This window comes from Cornus florida, unplaced genomic scaffold (assembly GCF_030987335.1).
Source record: "Cornus florida cultivar Cherokee Brave unplaced genomic scaffold, ASM3098733v1 CherokeeBrave_3.0.0_Hap2_Chr01, whole genome shotgun sequence".
In the NCBI taxonomy this organism is placed as follows: Eukaryota; Viridiplantae; Streptophyta; class Magnoliopsida; order Cornales; family Cornaceae; genus Cornus; species Cornus florida.
In genome coordinates, this window is record NW_026775571.1 from 89,385,592 (window position 1) to 89,408,475 (window position 22,884).

The 22,884-nt window shown below is 36.5% G+C and overlaps 1 protein-coding gene across 3 annotated transcripts; it reads right to left on the bottom strand.

Moving 5' to 3' along the window:
- Nucleotides 1-347: 347 nt before the first annotated feature.
- On the bottom strand, nucleotides 348-21,931 carry LOC132305652 (putative nuclear RNA export factor SDE5). Of its 3 annotated transcripts, none has more exons than XM_059803210.1 (11): nucleotides 21,757-21,927; nucleotides 19,954-20,748; nucleotides 17,992-18,017; nucleotides 10,411-10,488; nucleotides 6,985-7,219; nucleotides 6,107-6,183; nucleotides 5,911-5,967; nucleotides 2,574-2,641; nucleotides 2,360-2,466; nucleotides 2,205-2,275; nucleotides 348-951 (listed from the first exon to the last, which is right to left on the bottom strand). In XM_059803210.1, exons 2-11 carry the CDS (start codon nucleotides 20,660-20,662, stop codon nucleotides 832-834), a joined length of 1,548 nt encoding a protein of 515 aa, XP_059659193.1. In that variant the 5' UTR covers nucleotides 20,663-20,748; nucleotides 21,757-21,927; the 3' UTR covers nucleotides 348-831. The 3 variants fall into 3 exon arrangements, with proteins under 3 accessions (XP_059659193.1, XP_059659192.1, XP_059659194.1); XM_059803209.1 differs by having other exon boundaries at nucleotides 19,954-20,670; nucleotides 21,757-21,925; XM_059803211.1 differs by lacking the exon at nucleotides 10,411-10,488 and having other exon boundaries at nucleotides 19,954-20,670; nucleotides 21,757-21,931.
- Nucleotides 21,932-22,884: the final 953 nt, after the last annotated feature.

Genomic DNA, 22,884 nt, shown 5'->3' on the forward strand with positions numbered 1-22,884 from the left:
CTCAACACCAATATTTGGTGCCGGTGTTAAGCAGCACATTAAATCTTGGTGTTGAGTAACACTTTAGTTTGAGATTCATCGCAATTATTTAGAGACTCAAAATAACTGTGTTAAAATCTCCAAATAATGGTGTTGAAAAACACATTAAGATGAGATACAACACCATCGACACGCTACAATATTAAACTGCACAACCGAGAAACCAAACTCCAACTTTTTAGCCCTTTCAACTCCAAATAATGGGCTGATCAAAGTTTATTCATTGTTGAAAGACCAGGCAATTGAAAATTGTGCAAGTCACTGATAAATTGGGGTAATACTGTTATCCTCCTAAAGAATTACAAATATAAAGCCAAAACTTTTTCAATAAAAATGAATAATCCTTATAGTGAAGGTGATAACATTATACAAACAATACAATTCTGAGGTACAAAAATTTGCAAAACAGTAGAAGAAAAAACAGCAAATAGTAACCTTAAAACGCATTAAACTGTAATAGCAAGCTTCACACAGCAAAAAGAAGCTGTATTTTCAACTTCATTGATCGAAGAAGCATCGTCCATGTTTGACAAGCTTCAACTTCAACAATTGAACTCTTTTAGGTTGTTTCTTTCCCTTTGAATCTTTGATTGCCAGTTCTTCACTTGTGGAGGAAAATTTGAGTGGCTTCACCTTCCCTCAAGTGCTTGACTTGTCTCCTGACTCGAATCTTTAGGTACAAGCAAGAATCGCTATTGCAGAAACTCTCGAAAAACCAGGTTTACAATGTACTCCTTAATAATATTTCACAACCCTATCAGTTGGTCGATAGAATTCACACTTTAGTGGTCATCATTGTTTTGTAGCAAAACTCAAACGTTTTGGATTTATTTCGTCCACACAGATCAATATTGTTCCAGCACTCCCTTCTTCAGTCCACTTGATAGACTCTTTCGTCAATAGCTTTATAATCTGTCCATGTAAAAAATGAATAAATAATGCAGTCTATGAATAAAAAACAATTAAGCTAAGGCACCACTCCCTTAATAGAAGTTCACAAAATAAATTAATTGTAAACATGTTGCCCTTAATATCATTTGCACAATTCAGCAGCAGCATAGCTAATGGTTAAGATACTCAAGGGGTTTCATTGGCATTGCCTCGAACCTGACAAACGTAGAAACCATTACAATACTAGTCTAATTTTTGGTTGAGTTGAGCCCCCCATTAATAACACATGTAGTTCAGCTCATTTTCCAATATTTATGAACAATTATGTTCATTTCTTCAATTTGAAGTGAAAATGGCACTTCTAAGGGTGAAGCAATTAAAGAATTTGTTAGAAAGCATCTTCAACCCTACGGATACCAACTTGATTAAACCTAACCTGTAAGAATAGATTCATTTTTATTTAACTAGAAGTGAAAATTAAACAGCTTTTAGGATGGCATTTTCTGGGGTACAGGAGGGTGGCAAGAGAGCGAACTAGGTACAGAGCATTCTCAACTCTATGCCAACTTGATATAGTCCAACCTATTCAGAACCTAACCTGTCTTTAAAATGTCTGCCATGAACCCAAATGCATATGCCTTCAGTCATGCACGGACCTAGTATATTGGCAATGGGGACAATTGTCCCCACTAAAATGTTTTTTTAGTATTATATAGTAGTGATTTTTCCTTTTTTGACTTATATACCTATGAAAATTTAATACTGCCCCCCCTGCAATTACAAAAAAAAATAAAAAAAATAAATAAATATAAAAAAAAATCCCCCTATTGCCGTCCACACCCACCCCCCCTTCTTTTACTGAGCCCGTCCCTGCCGCCAGTCAGTCCCATTAAGAGGGAGGGGGAAGGGGCATGTTTAATCATCTAATACATACACGCCGATGCCCAGAAACAGAATAAATGATAAGTTCAAAACTTAAACCCGCCCAAATTTCGGTCAAATTATATGACTCGAGCAATCTTGAAGATTGTAGACCACTCTCTCAACCCAACGAGAGCAATTTTCATAAAATTAGGTAACACTTTTAAGGTCATCATTGGTTCCCTGAGATTCCTTATGACAGGAAGATTGGCAAGCCATTACGAACAAAACTAGGTTCATCAATTAGATATAGATCTGAATTTTATATACTTTCTAGGATGCCAATTCAAGCCATCATCTTAACATGTTGCCTTTGCCCATAACAATTTGAACAAGAGAAGCATTTTTCTTACCAATCGTTTACGAGCCCCTTTCGACATATCTTCGCCATTTGTCTCCACAATAACCTTGAGGTACTTTATAGCTGACAAGGAAGATGATACAGATTTATGTCTATATTCAATGGATCTATTCATGACCAAAATAGATTGTGAGAGTAACTGCTTACATTGGATGCCAGAAACTTTAGAAAGATGACACTTCAGAAGACGAATCGCCTCCTTGGTCCCGCAGTTATGCAAGTCAAGAGATAATGTGTCTTCAGTTTCCCCATTTCTACACATACACATAATTAAGGGTAAAACAAAAGACACTAGAACATTCCCCCCCCCCCCCCCCCCCCCCCCCCCACCCAACCCAACATTTGAGCACGAAGTACTAACCTGGTATCAAAGATCTTTTTAGAAGATTCTTCATCTGCTTCACGAGCCCTTCTGTTAAAAAAGTTTCCCTGGTCACACCAATATCAATTAGATTCATGCATCAATTCAGACACTTGAAACCCAGACCATGTCAAATGCTGGTATAAATTATAAACTTTAAATTAGAGTTCAGATATCACTGCTACTCTGCTGCAGCCAGAAGCTATATCAGAATAACTCATCGAAAGTCTGCTGAAAAGCTGATCAGAAAGATAGCTGGAGATGCCGGCTAAATATTTATGCCATAGAATGCGGGAAAGAAACTAGAGAGAGAGAGAGATGGATTACTTTCTGTTTATGTTGGGAGGCCTGTTATGCAGCCTAATTTATAGTTTTCAGTGGCCTGGGCATAAAATGGCCCTAATAAATGTGGAGCAGCTCGCCAAACAGCGTTATTAGGTGCAAAATGGATAAAGAAAAGCCCAACGAAAGTGATTGTAGCCTGACAGGTAGTCCATTTTAATATGTTAGATGCTAACAAGATATGGGTGCACAGAATGCATTTGGTGCACATACATTGGGCCTCACACGATGATGCATGCATGAATACTTTTTCAACCTGGCCTATACCATGCATAGTGCTCATTTTGGGTAAGTTATTAACTAGCCCAAACTTACACTATCATGCAAGTCTATTTGAACTCTTTAGTTCAAGTGATGTTGGACAAGGCTTCTTTAATTTTTTTTGGAAGCATTCCAAAACCTATTAAATCAGTAAAAAGGATTCTGTCAGATGCTACTAAAACGAACACTCAGTTTATAAACAACTCTAGTTTACCAACAATATTCTTTTTCTTTATTTTTTTAATCTCGGTTTTGTTCATCATTGATCTAACTCATAAAACCAAAAACTAAATATACAATTAACAAAAGGATGTTCTTTTAGTGTCAAACAAGAATAAGGATAAAATTTTCATTTATTTTCACCAAGACGACTGAACATTTCCATTCCCAAGTGAATAGGACAACCAATACAACTGTTTCCTTTTTTTTTATAAAAAAAAAAACCAAGTTGCTTCCATAGAAGCATACTGAAATTTCATGCTGACAACTACCTAAGAATTATAGATGGTATCTTCACTTTTATTTTGTAAAAGAAGGGGGACATTAAAAGATTTCATTACCTAAAAACACAAGAAGATACATCCAATTTCTTTGAGAAATAGGAGATAAAGAGAAGTAGAAAATAGAGGAATAAAGGAACAATGAAAATTGAATAATACTTCATTGATAATTTTGTTGGACTAGCCATGTTAATTGTCAATTAGGCTGTTCTTTTATGTGTAACTTGTGGGAGTGAATGGGGCATACAACGAAGACTCACAGGGTCTTCAAGGGCCAGCAAGAGGTTAATGGACTGTCAAAATGTTCACGTTATTTATGGTATATAGTTCATGCTAACTATGTCATATTGTTATATTATTATTACAAAAACTCAACATTACATGAGAAAACTAATTAGAATATTTCATAGTTGTATTTTACATAAAGAACTAAATCATATTATTTGATTACTTATGCACACTTGCATATTCTCCTCAATTCCACCATTGTGTCCTCTCGTGTGGATGCGTGTTCAGGGCTGAAACATATTCAGTTAGCTAAATATTTGACTTATAGTCACTAAATCATGTCATTTAGTAATGTTTTGAAGAATCAAGACATTCCAATTTTTTCACTCTATTGCCTTTGTAAGATATTTCCAAAACGTTTCCTTTTCTGAGCCAAACAAAACGACACTTAAAATTGTGTATAAAAGGGGAATGGAAGGTTAAATGCACTTCTAATTTCTTGAATTCCAAAAGTGAATTAAGGGGGGGAAATATAATTACTATATTATACTAATACTATATAGACTAACTTGACCAAGAACCTTCCCACTAAGCACGCAGAGAGAGAATGGAAGACAATATCTATTTGATCTCTGCATTTTTAGGTACCAAGTCTAAACTAAGTAATGGACTTGGAGGGCGATTTGGAGAATTCTAAGTCTGTATGGATATAAGAAGATGAATATGCAATTTTGAGTTAGACATGGAGAGAGCTGTAAGTTCTATGCCCCTACATTTTGGGCCTAGAGCGCCATTTTAGTAATACGAAGATTTTGAATGGTCTTTATATATATTGACAAATAAGCTTCCTGGGAGGGAAGATTTTGCAGAATCATGTGTGAGAGCCTGTGAGGTGTAGCCTAAGGTAGAACGCATGGAAGGTTAAATGCAGTTCTAATTTATTGAATTCCAAAAGTGAATTAAGGGGAAAAAAATGGAAGTGAATTAAGAAGGGAAAAAATACAAATACTATACTATACTATACTAATATAATACAATGGAACTGAATTAAGTGGAAGGTCCATAGTATTGTATTAGTATAGTATAGTATTTGTAACTTTTTCCCCCTTAATTCACTTCCATTTCCCCTTCCCCTTCCCCTTCCCCTTCCCCCCTTAATTCACTTTTGGAATTCAAGAAACAAGAAGTGCATTTAACCTTCCATTCACCTTCCATGCATCCTACCTTAGGCTACACACAAGATTCTACAAAATCTTCCCTCCCCTCCCAGGAAGCTTCTTTGTCAATAAATATAAAGACCATTACAAACTTCATTCAAAATCTTCTTATTACTAAAATGACGCTCTAGGCCCAAAATGTAGAGGCATAGAACTTACAGCTCTCCCCATGTCTAACTCAAAATTGCATATTCATCTTCTTATATCCATACAAACTTAGAATTCTCCAAATCTCCCTCCAAGTCCATTACTTAGTTTAGACTTAGTACCTAAAAATGCAGAGATCAAATAGATATTGTCTTCCATTCTCTCTCTGCCTGCTTAGTGGGAAGGTTCTTGGTCAAGTTAGTCTATATAGTATTAGTAAAGTATTTGTATTTTTTCCCTCTTAATTCACTTCCATGTTTTTCCCCCTTAAGTCACTTTTGAAATTCACAAGAAATTAGAACTGCATTTAACCTTCCATGCATACAGAAGAAAATTTGGATCCTTGAGAAATCAACACCAAACTAAATGAAGTAGTAATCTTTTTTTCCAATTTTCAAAGAATGATGGTTTTAACCAGAAAAGGACATAATGAAAATTTGATTAGTGAATCTATTTGTAGTAGACTAGTAGTATGGTGAAAATAGATACAGTGATGACAGAGATGCAAATTAAATCTGTTTTTCTCAATTTGAAATTTCATATAACCACTAAAACTCATTATTGATGGTAAGAAACTATACCACCAGCAAAAAGTTTATTTTCTTTTCTTTGAAAAAAAATAATAAAAAATAGATAGCATACCTCTTCTAAAAGTGTGGCTGCTCGCGCATCATTTCCCTCAGCAACTGCTTCAACAAACTGACAAAACAAAATAAGATAAAAGTGTCTAATCATGTAAGGGAGCCAAAACAGAGTTCTATGCAATTTCAAGACAAATAAAACTGGGATTGCCACATAATAATAAATATCATGGCATAACAAGTTCCAACCAACTCACAGCCTTAAAATATTCCTTCATTGTAGCTCGATACTCTTTCACAGCTCTACGAAGGACCAGATAGCTATCGTCTCCATCTACATATATTCTAGCAGACTTTGTCAGATATCAGAGAGAGAGGAATAGAAAACATAAAAGCTAGACGTGTATATACCATAAATTAGTAAATTTTAGGTATTGTCCATGTATTTCTATTTTTCCAAAGACCAGCAATAGAATCAATGAGAGCATAAATGCTGCTTTAGCTACCAGCATTTACAACTAAAAATGTAAACTACGAGTAATTTATAAAGTCTTTTCTTCATGAGAATGTGCCTGTGTCCTGCACTATTTTTTTCTCCAAGATGAATCAAAAATATATTTGATGTGATTGAAACAATAATCGCACATAACTGAGCTTTAGCATGAGTCAAAGAAGGGTCTATAAACCATGTCATATGCAAGGGAATTATTTCTGGCTAGGAATGGACAAACTTTCCAAGTTTGGATTGGTTCTTATAAATTATTTTCGAACAACTCTTTAGAAAATGACATAGGACTCGTTTGCCATCTTTGGCATGAGTTAAGAGAGTTATCCGAATATGTAACTGAGCATAATCTGAGTTTTGAGTTTTGCTTTACTTATCAAAAAAAAAAAAAAATCTGAGCTTTGCTTCTGCCAGAACTGCTGAAGAAACAGTATTGTTCTTTTTTATACAAACAAGAAATCAAACAACACCAGGAAAAGATGAATATAAATCCTGATAAGTCTGTTGTCAAGTTTGTTTCACCTTTTAGAAGCTCTTTATAAGGTATATTAACAAACAGAAAAAGAAAAAAAAAAACACAGAGAGAGAGAAGGTATACCAAATATTTAGGATATGCAAAAGAGTACATACCATCCTCCTTGATGTCTTGATGTTGGTTCATAGCACCAGTCCCGTGTTCAGCGACATTGTCCCTCAGAGGTTCAACCACTATTCGCCCAGATGCTCTAGATCTCTCAACCAAATTGAAGGCACCAGTTCTTCTAGGAGACTCCTCGTGTTTCTCAGAAGCAACAAAGAGAGCAGCTAAAATTTCCTTTTGGAGATCATGTCTTTCTCTCAGTTCTTTTGGACCTCCATCAAGAGACTGTAAATTAATTCCAGTGAGAAGGAAAGACAATTACAATAAGCAATAATCTTATCAAAGCCTATATTTTCAAAAAGATAAAAATGAAATATGAAAAACGCAGGCTTGAGTCTGATAGTGACCACTTTGTGCAAAATAATAGTAAAAGTTAAGTTTCACTCGACCCTCCGATGACCTCGCCCCCACAGATACACAAAAACACACCGCATGGGCAGAACCACACACCAGGTAATAGCCTCTTTTTTTTCGAAGAGAAAAACAACAGATAAACCTGAGAGGAACTTTTTATTATGCAGGGGAAGTAACAAATCAAACCATATTAATATGTACATTTTGTTCCATTCCTAAAAGGTCATACCGAGTACACAAGGCTCCTGCACTAAGTGTTGTCAGGGCTTATTTGTTATTACTTATATAATGTTGGGTACTTATGTGTAATTTCTGAAACTTGTTAGTATAAATACAATGTGGTGGAAGGACGAAAGTATTCTTTCATTCTTTCTCACTTTCCCCGTCTTTCTCTCTTTTTCTCTCATCCTCTTTCTTCTCTTTTTCTTCTTCTTATACTTACTCTTGATTTGATTCTCTCTTAAAGTCAACACTAAGCAGGGTCTAGGAGAGGTAGACGGTAGGCACCCTTACCCCTATTTTTAGAGAGGCTGATTCCAGGACTCAAAACCACACTACTATTGGGTTGGAGGGGTGGGGGTGGCGTGGTGTTGAGGGATGAGCACTTGACAGTCGTGCCAGGTCCAACCTCTATTTTGTTCCATTCCTATCTAATATAATTATAATTCTTTGAAATATATATATCAAAATCATACGTGTTAAATGATTGATGGTGTTATTTCTTCAACACTTCACAGCTTAAAGATATAATGCACAAGCCATGTCATCAAGGGAAAATATTCACAAACGTTACTTATTGAAATCATTTTTTCAGAATAAGGAAAAAGAAATCCAAACATCTTATGAAACTAAAGTACAATCTATATCAACTGCACATAAAGATATGGAAAAAGAACAAAAGTTGAAAACATAAACTGTACAAGAGACTGGGAAATTTTGGCATAAAAACATCTTTTAATACCCTCAAAATATAATTCTAAACAAGTCAGGACTGAGTACCCTGGAACCACTATGAGAATTCATTCTTCCCATGGTATTGTCATTCCTCTCCTTCAAGTTACCAGAAAATTATGAATGGTCACATGAAGCACTAAATGCAATCTGATTTTTTCTTAGCTTTGATCTTCCAACAGGGAAAGAGATTAACAACCTTCTTTAGCATTACTCAATCCACATTTAGTATAGCTAGGGATTACCAGAGAAAGAATAGGCTAAATAAAAATGCAACTGAAAGTGATTAATTCTTTTTCCCTGAATAACTGAAAGGGATTAATCACTTTGCAATTTTCTTTACACATAATGCAGTGACACATCTATTAGGGATTTTACCATTTTATTGATACAATCAAAAAGTTGTTTGGAGTCCATGGGGAGGCAAAAAGGGGTAGATTAGATGAGACCTTCCTTATCCTCCCCAATAACTGACAATATAAATATTTGTGCAAGAAATTTGATCTAATCCAAAACCTAAAGCTCCCATTTGGCTCATGGCTTTCCATAATATGTGCAAAAACATTCCAAATGTAACTTCAAGTACTCCATTACCTTACCTTGAAGGCGGCATTGGTCTTGTTAATTGTTAAAAGAGGGTGCCGAATGGGTTGAACTAGGTCAAATCTAACCTATGATATTATTTGCACAAAATGACTGCACTAAAACTTGAACTTACATTCTCATACTTGGTAGCTTAAACTTTTAGCATTGGACCAAGAAATGGCTCCTTACAACCACAGCCCTCAAGCTCGCCTAATCTTGAAGGCCCATTCTACAAAATATGATTATAAGTTATACCCAAAAAGTCTCTTGCTACCACTTCCCATTCTGAGCATAGCATAATATCCTTGGGAGTTGGGATTAGTTACATACATATAGGTAGACTTGAGAAAGACCTGTTGATCAATCGAAGGTTGGTGGCAAATGGCTGAAACTACTTTTGCATTTTTTAAGTCTTTTAGCGCTCATACTTTATCCTTCCTTTCTAACTTCTTTATCATAATCACGAAAACTATTTGTTAGTTATGAAAATATGAAAGGAAAAAGAATAAAGATCCAAGACTTTATTCCTTCCATTTATGAAGAAACCAAGTTCTCCTGTTTCTGGGTATATGTAGCTGAACCACAATTACAATTACTTTTTAAATTTCAGTGTGAAGATGTACACAATGCCCATATATGTTAGAATGTCTATAGGGATGCGCATATGCATTTATTAAAGTTCCTCTATAATAAAAAGTTGCCGAAAATTTTAAGCAAGTGTACCATTTTAAAAGATGTAAAATATAAAACAGCCAAACAAATCCTTTATTTGTCCAATCAAAGATTTATCAAGTAGAAATTCATTTCGAAGTCGACAGGGATTAAGTCTATTTTTTCTTGCTCTTCACATATGTAAAAGAAAATGATGTCCATCTTTAGAACATGAAAGATCTATCTGAGACAATTTACTACATAAATAATTGAAGGCAATAAGTATGTAGAAAAACATTGCACCTGCATGCTAGATAAATTATTAAAGTCCCTCTTTATCAAATATAGCCATATGATTGAAGTAATAAAAGGAAAGAAAATATCAAAGACAAACTGATGAGTGGCGTGACAAGAAAGGAAATATCTAAAAGAATGAACTTATGCAAGGTCAGAGGCAGATCCAATTGAGTCAGGATAAAATATAAGTTTCGGTATATTTAATCATTCAGAACAAAGATGCAGCAGTGCCAACTGACATGACCCAAGCTGAAGGTGTTGTAAGGACAGGAGGAAAGGAAAAAATGACATGGTCAATACTAGTTTTCTTAGAGCAAAACAGAACTGCAGATTGTTGGAACTGATTATAATGTGTGTGTGTGCTTGTTTATGTCACAAATATAGTGTTTTCTTATTCATAAAAGAGCATCAACAAAACAGGCCAGTGGCCTAGCGGTACTAGGCCCCTACTTCCCAAAGGGAGGTCAGGGGTTCGTATCTCAGTGGAGGCATGTGTGTGTGAGTACCAACTAACAAAAAAAAAGCATAAACAATCTCAGCAGCTGCTTCATTCTTTAAATTTTGGCCAGCATACTAACCTTTTCAATGGATTCATCAGGAAAAATGTTCCTTTTCTCCGAAGTTGTGGCTGACAGATCACCTAGTTTCTCCATACTCTGATGGGTCAGAAAGGAAAAACAATTTTATACCCCCAGATTAGTTGAACTTCCAAACAAATTTGGTAAGAATATTTAGGTGAGAAAATGGTAGAATAAAGAAATCTGGATAAACTATGCTGCTCACTCTTCAAAAAACGAAGTTATATACACCAGCTACAGAAAGAGAAAAGTGTTGTCAGGGGCTTATTTGTTATTACTTATATAATGTTGGGGCTTATGTATAATTTCTGAAACTTGTTATTATAAATAGAATGTGGTGGAAGGATGAAAGTATTCTTTCATTCTTTCTGTCTTTCCCCGTCTCTTTCTCTTTTTCTCTCATCCTCTTTCTTCTCTTTTTCTTCTTTATCACTTACTTTTGATTTGATTATATTTGAGAGTCAACATGGTATGAGAGCATGGTTTGTTAAGCTCTAGGTTTGTAGTTGAAACCCTAGGGCAAGTTTGTGTAAACCCTAGCAGGTGTGAAGGGTTTTGAAGAGATTCCAAGATGGGATTTGTTTGCAAGGAAGTAGTGTTACACGTACCGCGTATCCATTGGTGATTTTTTTGTGTTCGCGGGGTTTTGCAACAATAGCTTTTTCTTCGTCGTTTGCGATTCTGGTATGGTCTACTTTGTTGCTTTCTAGGGTTTGTGTGGTCGCTGTGTGGTCGCTTTTTTACGCATATCAGAAGACGGTAATCTTTTTAGTTGAAATTTCTCTACGTATTTTGTTGATGTTTTTGTTTCTGAGGATTGTATACCCAGAAATTGTTTGATAAAATGTCTCGCTCAGAGGTGACTTCAAAAGAAATTGGGTCTTCTCCTAGTCTGACTCCAGTATTGGGAGGTAGTAGTGATCACCATCCAGGCCTTTGTATTACAACTGTTAGGCTGGATGAGATGAACTATATGGAGTGGGCTCAATCTGCTCGTATGCATATCACTAGTCGTAGGATGATCGACCATATCGAAGGGACTGTCACGTATCCCTCCAAGAGCGATCCTGCATTCAAAGAGTGAAGTGCAAATAATGCACTAGTTATGACGTGGTTGTTGCAGTCTATGCAGCCACAAATCAGCAAAGGGTTTCTGTTTGTGAAAACAACTAAAGAGTTATAGACGACTGTGGAAGAGATGTATTCCTTGGTTGGTAATTTTGCAAAACTGTATGAACTCCAACAACAAATTTCAAGATTTAAGCAAGAAGATCAAACTCTTGCTACATATTACCACACTCTACGTGGTAAATGGGAAGAGTTAGATCACTACCAAGACTACATACCTATGTGTGCAACTGATGTTAAAGCATTTCATGCTATGGTAGAAAGGAATCGAATCTATCAGTTCTTGGGTGGTCTGCATACAAGATATGAGCATGTCAGGGTACAAGTGTTAGGCAGGTATCCAGCCCCTACTTCTATTAAAGATGTGTTTTTGTATATCCAAAAGGAGGGAAACAGGATGACAAAAGCAAGTTGAGGTGTGATCACTGTGGGCGTACGCGCCACATTAGGGAAACATGCTGGAATCTACACAGTCGCCCTACTCCAACTCCTGCTAATGCGACTGTTAGGCCAAGGCCTGGTCCATTTAGGGGGTTATCTACGATACATACTGCAGAGCGTGAGACTGCTTCTACCGGTCATGCCTCCTCAGGGCCACCGAGTTCTTTGTCCGAGGCTAAACTTGATGCTCTCCGACATCTACTAGCACAACATTCTTCCGTTTCCACCTCTAAATTCGCTCAGAAAGATACCTCTCATTCGGCACATCAGGTTTCCACATTATCTGGTGGACCACCCTGGATCATTAATTCGGGAGCCATTGATTACATGACTGGTATGGCATTTGATTTTTCTTCGTATAGTTTATGCTCTGGTAAGGATAAAATTAGAGTGGCTGACGGCACCTTCACCTCCATTGCTAGGAAGGGCACTGTTTCTGCCTCTCCTAATCTTACCTTATCCTCTGTTCTTCATGTCCCAAAGTTTACCAATAACCTCCTTTCTGTCAGTCACATTACAAAAGGCTTAAATTGTAGTGTAACCTTTTTTCCATCTCACTATGTGTTTCAGGACTTGGACACGGAGAAGACGATTGGAAGTGGACGTGAGGACAATGGCTTGCATTTGCTAAACGCGAGGCCAACTTCTTATTATGTTGCAAATCAATCTAGTGTTAGGAATAGCAATGTCAATAAAGATCTGTTAATGTGATGGCATAATAGACTAGGTCATTTACCTCTTCCTGTTTTGAAGCATGTGCTTCCCCAGTTTGCTTCTATTGAATCTTTTGAGTTAAATTGTGAAACATGCGTTCCTGCCAAACAATGTCGTGTTTCTTATCCTACTAGTATTAATAAAAATATAGCTCATTTGCAGCTTGTTCATTCTAATGTGTGGGGTCCTGAATCTACTACTTTGTTACTTGGTTTTCGTTACTTTGTTGTGTTTGTTGATGACTTTAGTCGATATAGTTGGCTTTATCTTATGAAAACCAAAGATGAAGTTCATTCCATTTTTAAATTCTTTCATAGGATGGTATGTACTCAGTTTGGTTGTCCCCTCAAAATCCTTCGATCTAATAATGGAGGAGAGTTTATGTATGGTAGTCTTGCCTCTTTTTTTGCTAATAACGGGATTGTCCATCAAACCTTTTGTGTCGATACACCACAACAGAACGGTGTAGCTAAAAGAAAGCACCGTCATATTACGAAGGTGACCTGTTCTCTTCTAATTGGGATGGGAGTGCCTAAAAGTTATTGGATTGATGCAACCTTAACAGCTACATACCTCATCAATCACATACCTTCTAAGGTTCTTGGCTATCAATCCCCCTTCTATGTCTTACAGCATGACACTGCCTTGTTTACTGTTCCTCCAAAAGTGGTTGGTTGTGTTATGTTCACATTCATCATCGCAAGGACAAAATGGACCCTAAGGCAATCCGATGTGTCTTTCTTGGATACTCCGCCACTCAGAAAGGGTATCGGTGTTATAACCCTACCATTCGTCGTCGCTTTGTCTCCATGGATGTTACATTCTTTGAGTCTGTTCCTTTTTTTTCCACTGCTCAGGAATCTCTACAGGGGGAGACTACTATACAGGAAGAGAATCCGTTGTCCATTCAGAGGGAATGCCCCCTTCCTTTGCCTGTTCCCATTCAGGGGGAGCTTCTTATTAAGGTGCCTATGTCTAGTCCTCCTAACACTAATGATTAGCAGTAGGGAAAACATCCAATTGTCTACACTAGGAGGGCAAAACAAGTTATTGACTCACCCTAGGACCAAGAAGTCTCCCTCGATCCAGGTAATTCCTTAGTTGACATTGATACTCCTGATTCTTTTCCCAATAGCATTCCTGTTGACCTTGATGTCCCTATTGCCTATCGTAAGGGTGTTCGTAGTTGTACAAAGCATCCCATATCTCAGTTTGTATCCTATGATGCCTTATCTCCAACATATCATGCTTTCACTTCATGTATCTCCTCTGTATCTGTTCCTTCTAGTGTTTCAAATGCTCTCAGTCGAACTCTATGGAAGAAAGCTATGCTTGAAGAAATGAAGGCCCTTAAGAAGAATGGTACTTGTGATATTGTTCCATTACCTAGGGGTAAGAAACCAGTAGGCTGCAAATGGGTCTACACAATAAAGTATCATGCAAATAGAACAATTGAGAGATATAAAGCTCGGTTAGTTGCAAAGGACTTCACTCAGACCTATGGAATTGATTATCTGGAAACATTTGCTCCAGTTGCCAAGATGAACTCTATACGTGTTCTTCTTTCTTTGGCAGCTAATTTGAATTGGCCCTTGCATCAGCTGGATGTAAAGAATGCTTTCCTTCATGATGACTTGGAGGAAGAGGTGTATATGACTATGCCACCAGGGTTTAAGCTTGCTAATGGTCAGAATTTAGTGTGCAAGCTAAATAAAGCTTTGTAAGGGTTAAAGGAGTCGCCACGTGCTTGGTTTGAGAGGTTCAGCACTGCTATGAAAAGAGTAGGGTACACACAGAGCCAGGCAGATCATACTCTCTTCATCAAGAAGCACCAGGGCTGCACCACTGCCCTTATTGTATATGTTGATGATATTGTTATCACTAGAAATGATCCAGAAGAGATTCGTCGAATGAAGTCATTCTTGGGGATAGAGTTCGAGGTTAAAGACCTTGGATCATTGAGATACTTTCTTGGCATCGAGGTGTGCAGATTGAAGAAAGGGGTGTTCATTTCTCAACGGAAGTATGTGTTAGATTTGTTAGCTAAAACAGGCAAGCTTGGAGCTAGACCGATTGATATTCCCATTGAACAGAACCATAAGCTTAATGATGTAAATGGAGACCCATTAGATGATGTGGGAAGATTTCAGCGATTGGTTGGGAGACTGATTTACTTATCTCTCACGCACCCAAATATTACCTACGCTGTTAGTAAGGCAACAAATGATCTGAGCCGAGCTGGGGGTTGTTCGGGCTCGGCTCGCCAAAATCAAAGGCTTGTTCAGGCTCGGACGAACTTGGCTAGGGTGTGCTCGGGCTCAGCTCGTCTTTGCTTGGTTGGGCTTAGGCTCGGCTCACTCAAGCTCATTTATATATATATATATATTTATATATATATACAACCACATGCGTATACACAAAAAATCTCAAGATCTGTTTGTATATGTACACACATACTCAGAAGATGAAAGTCCCATAGGCCATGGCCGTTGATCTCCGTCAACGCCTGATTCTCAACCATCGTCTGTGTTCTGGGCTGGTAATGTTGTATGGCACTTGTTGGTCTTCTTCAAAGTTGAGACCAAGATGAAAGAGAAATAGTGCGAAGATAGAGAGATATTTGACAGAAAGATGAAGGAGAGAGACTGAGAAGATGGAGAGATATTTGAGAGAAAGATAAAAGACAGAGACTAAGAAGAAGCATAAGAGGAGGCGAAGTGTGGATGCGGCAATTAGGGTTCAAGTGAAAGTGAAGTGAATTTGGGTATATGTTGTACTGAAGTTCGTTTAGGGCCGTTGGATTTTAATGTAATCTAATGGCTCATATGGTATTAGTTTTATGGGCCTTAACAAGTAGGCTTAAAACTTAAAGAACTTTGGGCCACACTTCTAATATATATGGGCTAGCACCTTTAATATAAAAATAAGAATATAATGGACTTCTTAAACAAGCTTGTTCACAAGCCTAACGAGCCGAGCTCAGCATTGCTCAAGCTCAGCTCGTTTACTTCACGAACGAACCCGAACTGAGCTTTTAACGAGCCGAGCCCAAGCTGTTCATGAACGGCTCAGTTCATTTGCAGCCCTAGCTGTTGGTGTGATTAGTCAGTTTATGCATGCTCCACGTACACCTCACCTTGAGGCAGCTCATCATGTTCTTCCCTACCTCAAGGGTTCACCTGGTAAAGGGATATTGTTTGGCAGTCATGGCCACTTGCGTGTTGAAGCCTATACTGATGCTGATTAGGCAGGGTCTGTGACAGATCGACGATCTACTTCAAGATATTGCACATTTGTTGGAGGTAATCTTGTTTCATGGCGAAGCAAGAAACAGTTTGTAGTAGCCAGATCTAGTGCAGATCCATGGCACATGGCGTTTGTGAGTTGTTATGGCTACGTACAATGTTGGGTGAGTTGGGTTATCCTGTTCGAGAGTCAATGAAGTTGTGTTGTGACAACAAGGTTGCTATTAGCATTGCCCACAATCCAGTTCAACATGAGAGGACAAAGCACATTGAAGTCGATCGACACTTCATCAAGGAAAAGCTTTGTCTTGGGCTAATTTGTACTCCATACGTCAATACACATGATCGGGTTGCTGATGTTTTGACTAAGGGTGTGAGCAAGACTTGTTTGCAAAATATATTAGTCAAGCTGGACTTGAAAGATATATTTACACCAGCTTGAGGGGGAGTGTTGTCAGGGACTTATTTGTTATTACTTATATAAAGTTGGGGTTTATGTGTAATTTCTGAAACTTGTTATTATAAATAGAATGTGGTGGAAGGATGAAAGTATTCTGTGATTCTTTCACTCTTTCCCCATCTATTTCTCTTTTTCTCTCATCCGCTTTCTCCTCTTTTTCTTCTGCTTCTTTATCACTTACTTTTGATTTGATTATATCTTAAAGTCAACAAAAAGTATGTTTTCACTTTTCTCAAAAGATATTAATCATGTGTCAGCACAAATGAAATAAGAAAGTTTTGTAGATAGCCTTGGAAGAAATTATCCAAATCGGGGGGGGGGGGGGGGGGGGGGGGAGGGGAATATAAATTAACCACACGAGCTCAAAAGATGTTGAGACAAGTCGAACCCTCCCCACCCATCTTAACACACTAAAATTTATAAATTTCTAAAAATTAGATAACAGAAGCTCTGATTTTGATATTGTTCCACCCCTTTATTGATGCTTTATCGAGAAGATCAAAACAAATTGAAAGGGCCTAAATGGATCATCTCTTTACTGGAGTTAACCAATCATAAAGAAATGATTTCCCTTCTCTTTTACATTGGATCCCTTCACCCTTTTCCCTTTTTAACCAGCCAGGTTCCCATTCTGATGACAGAGTCTCTTTCTTCCTTTTTATGAATACATCTGCTATTTTTTTCACTTTAAACTATATAGTAGGTCTCCCATATTTTAGAACCAGTCATTGTCTTAATCAATAAAACCTAAATATCTACTAAAAGAAGCTTTGGAAGATCTCCAGTTTCCCTTTTAAATCTTTTCAAGTTGTAGTATTATTTATCGTGGTGAGAGCTGCCATAGAGTGCTCCAACAAGACTTGGGATTCTATCTGAATTCTAAACAGGAAGCAGAATGAATAAAGATTAACGCTCCCTATTCAGAAGAGTAGGTTTTGAGCCCATAGTTTTGCACAAGGTTAAGGCCTTTGATTTCTGTTGGTTTCCATGGTCACCTTTCAGTCTTCGCAGTTGAGTGGTTTACAAGGCAAGTACGTTAAAACACAAACATCAATAATGAGAACTAAGGTCAAATTTTATCCATATCTTAGAATTGTATAGATAATCAATGGTAAAAATTATGTGTTAACAACCAACTACTCCAAAAGCTTAAGTTGTTAGAGAGGGTGCAACTTAAATATATAAATCCTTCAACACGCCCCCTCAAGTGTGGCCTTTTTTTGGTCCAACCCATGTTTTTTCAATTTTTAATTAGGGTGACGATGAGGTTTGAACTCAAGACATTTGGCTCTAATACCATGTTAACAACCATCGACTCCAAAATCTTAAGCTGTTAGAGAGGGTGTAACTTAAATATATAAATCCTTCAACAATGTGAAACCTCCAAAGTAGGTGAACTTCATCTACTAATACTATATTTGATATTTGTCCTTGACACAAGCACAGCACTTGACATAAGAACTTGAACATCTATCAAAATGAAAATTCAAAAACAAAACAAATTATCTTGACATAAGAACTTGAACATCTATCAAAATGAAAAATAAAAAATAAAACAAATTAAGTGATAATTATAGAGAGTACTGTGCAAACCTTTTTCATATTGTATCCACAAGAACCTGCATATTCAATTCATAAACTGATTAGTAACCACACATAAATAATCAAGACTAACAAATTACTTGACTAGTAACCACCAATATAACCATAATTCACCTCTAGCAAGCAACGGCAAGCAATATTGTGATTGATCAAATGAGTACAAGAATAATGTCCACATGACAACTGAAACCAAAGACTAGTAATTCTACAGGTTGAAAAGAAAACTCGATTGTAGCAAGCCAAAGGATTAAAAATCAATTACATCCACAGGATGATGTATCTGATGTATAATATGAATAAGTAGCAAGGATGATGCTAGTTCTCTAATGCACTGGTGAAAAGAGGAAGGTTAATTTGCATAGAGGGTAGGACGCGGAGAGGGCGCCCGAAATTAACATGGGATGAAATCATTATAAATGGTTTTAAAAAGTTAAATATAAGAGGAGAGAACTTGTAATATAATAGAATGGAAAAAGAGAATTCATGAGGTTGGCCCCATTCATATGGGATTAAGGAAAGGGTGATGATGATGAATAAAACAAAATGAAACGAATTGATCAATAATGTTATTCTACTGAGCAGTATCTATGCATTTCCCATCAAGTAAACTAATAAATTATAGAAATATGATACGAACTGCTCAATTTGAACATTACTATAAAATATCAAAGAAATAGTCAAACAAATATGTATTGTTGATATACTTCGCTTAAAACATCAACACAAGATAACAACAGAGTGTATCCTGATATTCACTAATCATCTTTATGATGGTACATTGTATAATCAGATCTAGAGAATACACCCGTGTACAACTCAATAAAAGTCATTGAGCAATTATTATAAAAAGAGAATCAAAATTGAAAAAGAAAAGAAACCTCCAAGAAGCTACCTGGAGTTTGAGATTGGTAAACATGCGCTCCCACTTACCCTTTGACTTGACAAATCTATTTTTGTAGTCTTTTTGACAAAAAACGATTATGTTTCGTAAAATGAACTAGTAGGAGCTATAGCGGCATTTAATGAATTCTACATGATCTTCTAGAAGGTGTATTATTCCAACTAAGTACTTACAAGGTTATATTGGCATTTCCTGATTCCATGGTCTACTCCAATGATGTAAAATATAGTTTTTTTTTTTTTCCTTAGTTTGTACTCACACACACATGCCTCCACTTAGGCTTATGTAAAATATAGTTCTCCTAATTGATCCCACACGCGTCCGATAATCTAAGCCCTGGGAACCTTCAAAGGAGGCTAATTGTTGACTTATACTGATGACCTAAGCTGACAGCCAACTGCTTGTGTTGTTATGCTGGTGGGACTTTTTGTCGGAATACACAAGTCTATTCTCATGTGCCACTCCAAAAGCTAAGAGCTGAAGCTCTGGGAAGCCACCAATCTTGCTTCTGGGAAGTTGAGAATATCATGAAGATATGGTGCTAATCCTATATAGTTGTCAGAATATCACAATGAGGCTCCTTCACTGTCTAGAGACATTGCTACAAATAATTCCGAGATTCTGGGGTGAATTTTTTAAATCAAATTCTCCCCATTACAAGCACTGGAATAGAATTAAATGGTTGGCCAAGTTCCATCCGTGTTCCAAGTTAATTTTATAAGTTGCTACAGTTACATCTTACATGGATAGTCAGTATTCTTAAAGATGATTTATTAATTGTTTCTTTTGGCAATGTTATTTCTTTTCTTTTCTTTTTTTCTTTTCTTTTTTTGCTTTTCATCCAAATTTCACCATTAAATTATTAACTATAAGAGTAATTGAACTGATCAATTCTCACAAATTTACATGCTGTGAGAAACTAAACAATTTACCTAACCCAATATTCAGTATGACATTATCTCAAAACTCAAATGAAATGAGATGAAAGAGAAAATTAATTGCATTCATGAATAATATGGCGAAAAACTTAAAGAATGTTGAGAATGGTTTACCAATAATGTCCCACATTGTATCCCTGTCAAGCTGAAATCCATCTCCAAGCATCTTAAACAGAAAATCCTCAATTTTATTGTCCATTAAATTCTCCCTCCCCAAATTTATGGAAGAATGTTCTCCCTCAAGTTCGGACCTTAGTAAATCCTTTGAGTCTACTTTCAAAGGTTTTGTTGTCATACATGCTTCATGTGTCAAGGATGTGGAACTTAAATAATTTTTACCTAGAACACATGAAATGGTACCAGCTGAAGCAGGACGGCTTCTTGATTTTGATTCTTTTGAGTTTCCATCTACACAGGAGAACTTAACAAAAGTAGTATTACAGGATAACTCTGAAGATTTTTCACTCTGCGTTTCGTCGTTAGATTCATTAATACAGGATGATTTTGAAGATCTTTCACTGTGTATTTCACCATTTGATACATGGATGGGCAATGATTCTGAAGATCTCTCACTCTGTACATCAGATTCACGAATGTGGAATGATTCTGAAAAATTTTCACTCACTACTTCACCATTGGAGGTGGAGTTGCTCTCTTGTAAGTCAAAAAGCATTGAACCAGCCAAGTTAGCATTCCGGCCTGCCTTGCAATATACTGAAGCAATATCTTCTAGTGAAAATACAGAACCAAACGCATCAAGCAAGCACTCCAAGGCCCTTTCCTCATCATCATTTCGTAATATACTTGAACCAGATGCTTCCATTTGAAATTCTTCACAGCACAAAATACAGACAAATCACTTGTGGAAGAGAGGTTATGACATACTTGTACATTTTTCCTTCACAAATACTATAATAGAGATTATTATTATTGGAAAATGTCAACTTAATTGCATGACTCTAAGAAGGCGGAAAAATAAGAATACTTTGCAACGTAATCCACATTCAAACAAGTATGGTCTGCACTCAGAAGAATATTATACTAACTTTGGTATGTGATGAGAACAAAAATACCATCAAAACATACAAAACAACTGTAATATTCAAACAAACTAACAAAAAATGATTCGGTGTATACTCGTTTAAAATAAAAAAATAAAAAATAAAAAATTAGGCAACAAAGTAATCTAAAACCAAAGGGCATATAACCCAATGGTATGATCTGTCCTCCCCAAAGGGAAAGGTTGAGAATTCGAGTCCCACTAGGGACGTAATGTGGATAATGGGTGTGTGTGTTTGCTTTAATTTTCAAGCAATAGAGCGTTTTAATAATCCAGTACAGTTGGTAACTTATTTTTCATAGGACTAAAGTAATATTATCTAAAGTATGATGAAAATTTAACATTCATACACTTTTTTGGTTAAAAAAAAAAAAAAAATTCATTCATACACTATGTGGGTTCAAGAGGGGTTATGGCTCCATTGGCTATACGCCAGTTCCAATCCTTTAAATATATATTCAATCGGGATAAAGATTACTAAAAGGAATACATACCAAACAGAACAATAAGTTATAATAAGCATTGTATAGCAATAATTTTCATTAATATCTTTCTTAATAAGGTTTGAGCTTCTACACTTTATCATCAACCATGTTCTTCTTCAATATAATTGAATTCAAAAAAGAAAATTGAAAAAATAGACCAATGTTCATACTAAAAAATTGGAAACACAAATCAGATAAATACTATTTCATATCATTTGAATATAAAAGAATTAAAAATAAAAGGTTTACTGATTGAATGTCCATGATCGATGATTGTTTTCAAACATCATTATAGTTTAATTCAAACAATTAAGAATCCAATAACAAAAATACAAGAAATGATTGAGCAATTGGAATCGAACGGAAGCTTACTTGCAATGAGGGTTTTGGAAACCGAGTCTTGGAGCAACCAAACAGAGCTCCCTCCTTACTCTCTCTCTCTCTCTTCCCCTCTCTCTCTCTCTCAGAGAGAATTTCCAGGCGATTGTGAAAACTACTTAAATGATTTTTTATTTTTTATTTTTAGTTAAGGGGTAGGCTTAACTATTATTAAATGATTGAAAAAGAAAGAGAGAGGGTTTAGAGCTCCACATGGCATATTTTTGTGAGTGAGCGATGACGAGTCATAATAGATTCTCTGCCCTTCCAGAACACGTCTTGGGTCTTTTCCAATTTTTGAAGTGGTGTTGTTTGTCGTATGCTCGTCTCTGTACAATTTTGCCGCGTGAAGAAAGGGCGGTTTGGTTAATTGCAAGTAAAAATGGTTAAGGGCACAAGACCCCACTAGTCAGTTCTCGCCGATTCCGACAATATTTTACTCATTTGGACTTTCCTTCGCAACCAAGAAATTTTGACCTAGAGATAGAGACAGGTAGAGAGATCAGTCACGTCGGATGGAGTAGGGGCAATCTGAGTCACTTGATCCTTTTAGCTAAAGTGTCCCATTACCCTTCGCCTGGGCTCTGGATTTCGTTTAAACACTCTCTTACTAACAATTTTTATTACGTGTGATTTAGGTTTTACATTACGGCTTTTCTTTAAGCATCGAGTGAGAATAGATTCAGTAATTCATATGAATTTATAATGGTTGGTGTGTCAAATATCGAAAAAGGAACAGAAGCAACTGCGAATCATGTGTGTGAAACTAACTGGTGTCGTAATTTGAGAATGATGCTGACCCATAGACTCACCATCCTTTCAGAGCATAACAATAAGGAAGAAAAGTTCTCTCATCCGCTCCTACTTAAACTCTGTCTCTCCCTTGTACTCAGTGTGATTTATAGAGTAAGAGCAAGAGTGTCAAAATAATAAAATACAAATCACACAAAGTGAGAATTAGAAAACACATATACTTCACAAAGTCAAAGAAGTAGTAAAAAAGAGTCGCACAAATAACCAAAGGTCTATTTTCTCTTACTTTAGCAGTTAAACCATCCTTTGGTCGGTCCACTAGTGATAAGAGCATCCATTGATTGGCTGGTTAGTGGTAAAAGTGGCATG

Excerpts from the sequence above, each read along its gene's own strand:
- LOC132305652 (XM_059803210.1), bottom strand. The coding sequence starts at position 20,662 with ATGGAAGCATCTGGTTCAAGTATATTACGAAATGATGATGAGGAAAGG. Across the intron at positions 18,018-19,953 it reads TACAATGTGGGACATTATTG|GTTCTTGTGGATACAATATG; the intron begins GTAAACCATTCT and ends TTGAATATGCAG. Across the intron at positions 952-2,204 it reads AAGGGGCTCGTAAACGATTG|ATTATAAAGCTATTGACGAA; the intron begins GTAAGAAAAATG and ends TTACATGGACAG.